Below are 8577 nucleotides of genomic sequence, written 5' to 3'. Positions count from 1 at the left end.
TTTTGGTATTATGTTCATTTATTTAAATAAAACAAGATACATCTCAGAAAAATCCTACATTTCTATCTGTATTTCTAATGCATATGTAACTAGTACCTAATAGAGATTTTTCATGCATATTTAGGACGCAAACTTTCAATCTGGGATACTCTGAAAGTGAACCAAATATAACTTTAATAGGTTTTTACCTAATAGGTCTGTATACATTAGTGCTACTTCAGGATATGTAATTTATATGTATGCATATATTTAAAAACTTGTTCAATGAAAAGGAATTATTGATTTTTGTTTAAATAATTCTACATTATTAACAGCGGTTCCTCGAAAACACTTTATAATTACATATTTCATATACATATTGCACAGTATTAGTAGCTAGAATAATCTGTTACTGAAGAATAAATAAAAAACATTGTTTTCTAATTGTGTTTTGGTCTAGACTAAAATACGCAATATTGGCGCTTTACCTACAAATATAGGAACGCAAAATACGGAAATTTTTCAAAATTTTAATTGCAAGATAACCAACGTGCAAATGCTCTTTATTGAAATAAAATTATAAATAATTTCATCTACTATAAACTCGTATTCACATACGACAAAGAAAACTGAAAGATTTCTCTTTAATGGCACTCATTTAGTCAAAATATTTAGAATTATTATTAACAATAGAAAAAATTGCGGCTAAAGCAAAATATGTTGAGCGTAGGACCAAAAAGTGAATGCAATTCAAGAATGTCTTATACTTATGATAAGCCCTTTCCTTCTAGATAAGCAGATTAAATATTCTGGTCGGCAATTCACCCACATTATCAAATAATATATTGCTGCTGATTATTTTTATGTTTTAAATGTAACGTGTGTTCCGGATGAAGCTAAGATATTTCAAAAGAATTGATAGTTAAATTTAGAAGTTGAAGTATTATTACAACAATGTCTCATTAAATCAAATATTCAATAACATCTATAGGAAATAAAAAAGTCTCAAATTAATTTTCTGCTGTGATTTAATATATAAATTGTCAAAACAATTGAGCTATTTGTAGTAATTCTTCTACCATGTTCTTAAGGCTTATATCACAAATTTATACAAACCGATTATCAAAATACAGCAGACTTAACTCAAACACTTAAATTTTAGAATACAGATTCGGAACTATATTTTAGCTACTCCATTTTTATAAAGTTATAGCATTTTTTTCAAATGTGTACATTGATTACCTTTAGATAAGTAATTTTTAATTATTTCCCATTGAGTGGAAAATCAACGACATAATTATGTTCTTGGTACTACTCTGTCAGGGTCCGCGCGATTCTTTACACTCTTAAGTGTATCATGTACTCGTATTACCGCTAGATTTTCTTACATTTATAATAAAATACCTATGTATGGAAAACATTCTAAAAAATATAGAACTATGCTTCGATGATTGAATTTTGCACGAGTATAGATATTATTTATTAGCAACCACTACAGCGAACTAGCCCATTTTCATCACAATTCATACATTTTAAAGCTACAAATTCCGTAGTAAAATGATTCCTATGTACAGATTTTTTACTTCCATTACAAGTTCCACAAGGCAGCAAGCGATAGCCTCCGCACATTTGACAAGTATTGCATACGTCCGCATTCTGCAAACAACATTTATTGTAAACTTTTATTTGTGAAAACAGTTGATTATCAAAATAATAAGCAAATTATGTACCTTGTACAATTTTAATATTTTTCTTAATTCTCCTGATTCGTTTAGTCTTTCTATAGTGTCGGCATCCTAAAAACAAAAGTAAACATTAAATGTTATTCCACACCAAATATTAGAACAATTATTATTTATGCTGTAGATATCCTTACCCCACAATGCTGCCCATCAACAAACACTTGAGGAATTAGGATGTGATCACACTTCATTCGTTCTCTAATTTCATTTTGATATTCTGTACTCATAAAAACATCCCGTTCTTCAAATTTAATTAGCAGCGTTCTAAGAATTTGTTTAACTTTCATACAGGCTTGGTATGTATCTCTGATAATCCCCATCGTTGTTGTGTAGACCACCACTTTATTTGCATCTTTTTCTTTGTAGCTCTGAAACCAAAAAGAATGTTTTAATATAGGCAATATGAATTAAGGCAGGACTTTAAAAGGTACTTTTATACACCAGCACATCTGTGTACATGCTTTGAAATGGTCACGCATGTATAGTAGGCTTTCTATTTTTCGGTAGTATATAAGTAGTAGGCCTGGGTAACACTGTGTTGAGGTGCGCTCTTGAGTTGATGCCGCTCCGTGAGTTCGTGAGTTATAACTCATCGCGCCTCACTGCGTCGCACTCGAATTATAAAAGAAGTACAAAAAAAGCCGTAACTTGGTCAACTATTCTCTTTGTAAAAATGATTCAATTTAGTGCACACATTATCCAATGGGATCTTCCGTATATTACGATAACTTTCAACGTTTTGCTCTGATTTGCAAAATTTCTACTGCTCAGTTTTTTTCGACATAATGCTAAACCTATAAAAATACTTTCATCAGAATCCACCGGACATTTAAATTTTTTGTTAAATAAATTTGTACGAAAGTGTTTCTATTGGTTGGAGATCTGTCAATTCGTACGACGACGGACAGGCAATGATGATGTTTGATTGGCTACTCGATCAATTTTATTTAATTTCAGTTTCTTCGTCACATTTGCTCATTTTCGTATTTTACATAATAAGCAAAATTATGTTTTCTATGTAGAATTATGTTGTATATTGAAATGTTAAGAAAAAATATCGGGTGTCCCATTAACGAAATAGTAAAAATTTTGCAAATTCTGTGGTTGATGGTACACTTGATTTCGTCTACGTGATCAGGGCAATTAATACAATTTTATCACATTTCAATCCACAGTATAATTTTATTCATGTGAAAGTTACCAACAGTACGTAACCCACGTAAGTTTTTTATTCAAATTAGTAGAGAACCATCCAACCAGGTATAGGATATTATACTTGAAATATATTTAGAATTTGAAATAGAATTAAAAAATGTAATAAAATATGGAGTGTTTTATTACATTTAAAATAAGCAAGTTGTTACCTACTAAGTAAGGCCATCTCGAAAATATTTTAGATCGCTTGTCCCCAATAACTTCGGCACACTGTCCAATTTTCTCCTAATTAAAGTTTGCCAGATATCGATCGCGGCGGTTCCCGGTGGGACACCCGGTATAATGTCTTTCTTAAATCGCTATAATTTATTTTTAATATTACGCTTAAGACCAAAGATGTATTAGTGTATGATCTTATCAAAATAGCTCAGTAATGCATCACAAGTATAAAGACAAAACTCGAATCATTGCTAAAATTGAAATGTAACTATTTCAAGATAACTTCGAGAAAATTAAGTATAAATTTTTAATAAATTATAAATAAAAATCATGTAATGAAATATTAAGGTACCTACATAAGATGACAACTTTGCCACAGAATTATAAAATATTAATTTTCATAAATATCAGAAACATGCAATACAACTAGCAAATTTAGCAAATATTTACAGGTAAATTAAATAACTCGCAATTTTAATATGCAAATTGACTAAAAATCTTCTCTTCATATACAGCTATTTGTAAATTAACATCTTATAAACTATGAAAGTTTTATTTCTTGGACTACGAATTAATTAATCATTTATAATTCTTAAAATTAGTAAATGAGATAATAAAATCTATTTGCCACAATGAAAGCGGAATTCGAATTCCAAAGCTAATCTAGAAACTCATTCAGTAATAATAAATGACTTAAAACGTAATAAATTAATTTCATCAATTTATCTTATGGTAACGAGTTAATGCATGTTTCCAACGATATGTTTTTTTTAACAGTAACGTTGAACGAGATATACAGGGTGGCTAATTCCTTTCTGTCTGGCTGCTTGCTTAAAATGTATTTCCTTTGGAAAAACAGTGTGAAAACATACCACGTAGAAAGTAGTAAAGCAAAATGGTATTTTTATAATTAATATAATTTTTGCTCAAAAACTGCAAATGAACAAAAACTGCACAAACAGTGCTATGTTTCGCTTATTCTCTCTGAAACTCGCAACCAGTTGCGCAATATTTTAAGTTCTGATAAAAATTTGAAAAACTTTTCACATTTAGACGATATACAGTATCGTGTAAATGTTCTCCACAATATCGAAAATTGATTCAATGAGAGCGTGAAAATGTTACTTAAACTCAATTGCTTATAAGGTTTTCGCAAGAATGGTATTAATCCAAGAGGAGAATAAGGAACAGATAATAATCGATAATGAAGAAAACAACTACATGGAATTAACAAATTACACGATTGAAAACACCTTAAAATCTCTTAAAAATAGAAACAGCCTCCGACCAGACGAGATCACTAACGAGATGCTTACATACGGAATGAAAAAAGTACAAAATGAAATACTGACCTTCTTTAAAAATATGATAGAAGAACATAAATTACCAAACGAATGGAAGTATAGTTTGTTATACTGTTTATACCCCTTTTAAAAAAGGGATAGACACTCCGAGAAAGCTATGTGGAATAATCCTACTTGATAGCGCTCTTAAAACATTGACAAATACTATTCTGGTGGGGGAAATCACCAACCCATAAGAATAAGAGAAGAACAACAAGGATTCAGAAAAAACAGATTCGCAAAAGATGGCTTAGATAATGCAATATCTGAGAAATCCCTAGAATTCAATAAACCCACAAACGTGTTTCATCGATGACTAAAGCTTTTGATAAAGTGCGCTTAAAAGATGCCCTGGAAATAATGAGAATAAAAGGGTTAAAACACAGACTGTTTAATGTAATACACGACATAACCACCCAATGCAGGTCGAGTAGGACACATTGCAACGAAATATATACACGTAAACACAGGATCATAGGGAGACTCACTCAGGACCTTCATGTTTAATGTGATAATGGATGAAATAAAAGCAAATATTCCCAGAACAACTGGATACAAATTGCGAAGTACTATCTTCCATGTCGTATGCTACGCTGAGGACGCGGCTTTTATTACAGATTCCGAAGAGAACCTCCAAAGACTACTCTATTATTTTAACACCAAAGAAAAATAACTACTAAATATGTTGAACACCGAGAAGACTAAATGTTTGATAATATCTAAGAAACCGATAAGCTACAAGCTGGAAACCGACTTCAAGATCGTCAAACAAGTAAACAATTTCAAATGTTTGCGAGCGGAGATGACGAGTCATGGAAATCTACGTCTCGAAGTAAGAGAGTTAACAATGAAAAACGGCTCGAATTTCGGGATGTTTGAGATAAATTGTTTGGAAAACAAATCCTTAAATACGGAAAGCAAAGTCAAGACATATAAAAAACGGCAATAAGACCTATAATAACATACGCAGCAGAAACAAGACCAGATACAAGCAGAACTCTACAACATAGAACATGATGAGAACAGTTGAAATGAAGACCTTCAGGAGCATACAAGGCAAAACTCTATACGATAGAAGACGAAGTGAGGACATAAGAATACTATTTGGAATACAGGACACATGAAGATGGGTGAGACATAGAAGAAGACTCTGGAGCAAACATGTAGAAATAATGGAGGAACACGAAACTCAAAAATTAACAATCCAGTAGGAAGGAGACTACAGGGAAGACCACCAAAGCACTGGACAGAATGCTGGACCTCATCCTTCGGGGAGAACGTGTTGGCAATGAACAGGCAATAGTCTACTAATATGTATCCATATTGGAAAGATGAATATAATTATAAAATTATGCGTTAGTGGAAAACATATACATAAATATATATTATTGTTTGATAAATAGGCAACTATCTATCTGATCAGGAGTTTTGATTTTATGCAAGCAATGAGATGGTTGGCTGGATGGACGGATGGTTTTCGAATTGTATAAGCTAATGGAACAGCAACAAATACTTCCTAACAATTAAAACTTCATACACCAAGTAACATAGAAATTCGACAAATAGCTGAATATTAATTCGGTGAGCCTTAGCGTTGCATGAATTCACTCAATATATTTATTATAATTAACATTCGACGTGTTACTAAATTGAATTTGTGATTATTTGTATTTGTTACATAATTAGGTCATATTTCCAAAGTTTTCTAACTAACGAGTAAAAATCGTACGCCAGTTAAATATCCTAATGAGTTAACGGTTCTCCTTAGTTTTTTTGCGGGAGCTAAATAGGACGAGGTAAACAGTTTTAAATCTGTATCATGCTAGAATGCATAAAATGAATGTGTGCTCATTAAGATATGTGACTTTACATTGTGTGTTACTTCACTGTGCCAGTAAGAAGATTAGAATCAAAAATATGCTACATTCTAAGTCAAGGCCGCAATAATTACCATGCCTAAATGATCAATTTTATACTAAAAATGTCTGTACTTGCACATTGGCTTTGGATATGAAAACTTTAACAAAAAGTTGGTTTTATAGCAAAAGAATGTACTTCTGATTATAACAAGATAAATGTGTCTAGAATTTGTATGTGCTTTAGTAGAAAGTGAACAGTGCCTAACCGTTTATACGCATTGTGCATGAACTATAACGAAAGTAAATTGGTTTAGTAGTGAAATACCTTAATCACACTAGACAAATTTGAAGCAGTTATGTCCAAAGGGATTACAAATAATCACTGAAATTAATTATGGCGACTGGTATATTAACCCACATTGAAGAAGTAAAAGTAAAAGGTTCAAAAACAACCTTCACTTTAGTGCTTTTTTAATGATATTTGTTTGCAGCGGAATAGCTTGTTATCGTTTTCGTTATTATATTAAATCCATTTTTTCTATTTTTATTATTATTTATTTGATTATTATCGTTACCTATTATTTATTTGATGCTAGTACTAACAGAATTAAATTATTAACAATTATTTTGGCATTTATAACATCAGAAAGTAAGGCGATCAAAGGCGAAATCGAAAGTGAACAAAATTTCCATTCCCAACAGCACAAGACAAGAAAGGTAATTAAAATTCTACTCAACATTAAAATCTAAATAAATTTTAGTCAAAATTCTGATCACGTTTTAATCAATCACCATCAATTTCCATATCAAAGCAAATTAACCAGATTTGGATCAGAGAAAGTATTTGACTTTTAAAACTTACAATTTTCTTGAAAGCAAATTATGAATGTCAGATATTATATTAGACACATTATTAGAGTATTGCATCTAGAGTCCATACATTTTTCTAGTATTAATCCATGCTTTACATTAGAATGTGTTGCACTACACTTCTCGCGTATTGCAATTTAAAAGTGTTCAAAACGGATTGCTTTATTAAGTTAATGCATTTAATTTAAAATGCAAATAATAAATATCAAACTCTGAAATGCGCGTATATTGTACTTAATTTCTAACAAATTAATTAACTAATCGACAAAACCTACCTTTTCTGTAGAGTTTATTTGCAAAAACGTTGCAATTCCAGCTCGAACTCGATTTCTAACACCACGCACAGTTCCTTTTGCACTCCGAATAGTAGATGCTTTATCGCCCCCCAGTAAGTCTTTATAACCAGCGAATGTCTCGTCTTCAATCACAGTTTTAACTGACACTAAATCACTGTGAATGTCCTTTTCGTTCAAGTGAAAATTGAAAAACATATCAGAGTTCAATGTTTCTTCAAATTTAAGTGCTTCTCTGACGAAAGACTCTTGTTGGCGATCTTCATAGGATTTTTCGTCCACTAGACTCGTAGAGTACGACTCTGAAAAAAATGGCAATATACATTAAAAATATTTCTATTTATCTTTGAGATAAACAAAAGAACTGTATACAAATTTATTCAGTCGAAACGCACACATACTTAATTAACACTTTGCTTTTGATTTACAACCAATTTAGAATAATAGCGAGTTAGATCAAACTAATCCTTATAATAGGCACAGCAAAATAAGTTAAAATATTAGTACAGAGGAGTTGTTAATAAGGCGCAAAGTTCTGCCTACAATTTTATGGATTAATTTAAATTTTTTATTTTTAAAAGACCAAAACAACAAAGATCGGTGATATCAACACTCAAACCATCACCCCAGTCAAAAGAGAGGAGTCATAAAAACTCTCACCGAAAGAGCCAGAAGAATCTGCGAACCAGACGAGTTAGAGAGAGAATTAAAACACCTGGAAAGGGCTTTTGGTTGGAATGGATACAGTAAGAAAGATTTCAATAGAGCAATTCTACCAAAAAACTGTGAAGATCGCTCGGAGACAACAGAGACGCATGGCGAGCATAAGAGTTGGGCTTGCCTCCCGTACATACATGGAGTCACGGACAGGATCGGCAAGATATTGGAGAAACACCAAGTAAAAACCATTTTCAAACCAACTCGAACCATCCAACAGACTTTGAAATCGGCCAAGGACAAACGAGATCCTTTATCAGCACCAGGAGTCTACAGAGTTCCGTGCAGCTGTGGAAGAGCATACATCGGCACCACAAAACAAAGCATAAACACTAGGATCACGGAGCACAAACGAAGTTGCAGATTGGGACAAACGGAAAAATCAGCAGTAGCGGAGCAC

At 32.0% G+C, this 8577-nt stretch overlaps 1 protein-coding gene across 3 annotated transcripts in view; it reads right to left on the bottom strand.

Moving 5' to 3' along the window:
• Window positions 1-8577, bottom strand: part of LOC109541434 (glutaredoxin domain-containing cysteine-rich protein CG31559) — a 50833-nt gene continuing 42256 nt past the window's right edge. For all 3 annotated transcript variants that reach the window (XM_048667477.1, XM_048667485.1, XM_048667480.1), the window contains 4 exons: window positions 7443-7762; window positions 1856-2089; window positions 1710-1775; window positions 1-1635 (listed from right to left, as the gene is read on the bottom strand). In XM_048667477.1, the coding sequence (XP_048523434.1) occupies window positions 1462-1635; window positions 1710-1775; window positions 1856-2089; window positions 7443-7762 (794 nt within the window). In that variant the 3' untranslated portion in view covers window positions 1-1461. The remainder of the gene's footprint in view (window positions 1636-1709; window positions 1776-1855; window positions 2090-7442; window positions 7763-8577) is intronic.

The sequence above is a fragment of the Dendroctonus ponderosae genome, unplaced genomic scaffold (assembly GCF_020466585.1).
Source record: "Dendroctonus ponderosae isolate FM_Combo_2020 unplaced genomic scaffold, Dpon_F_20191213v2 Dpon_F_20191213_1, whole genome shotgun sequence".
Lineage (NCBI taxonomy): Eukaryota > Metazoa > Arthropoda > Insecta > Coleoptera > Curculionidae > Dendroctonus > Dendroctonus ponderosae.
The sequence above is the reverse complement of the archived record's forward strand: the minus strand, read 5'-3'. Positions and strand labels throughout refer to the sequence as shown.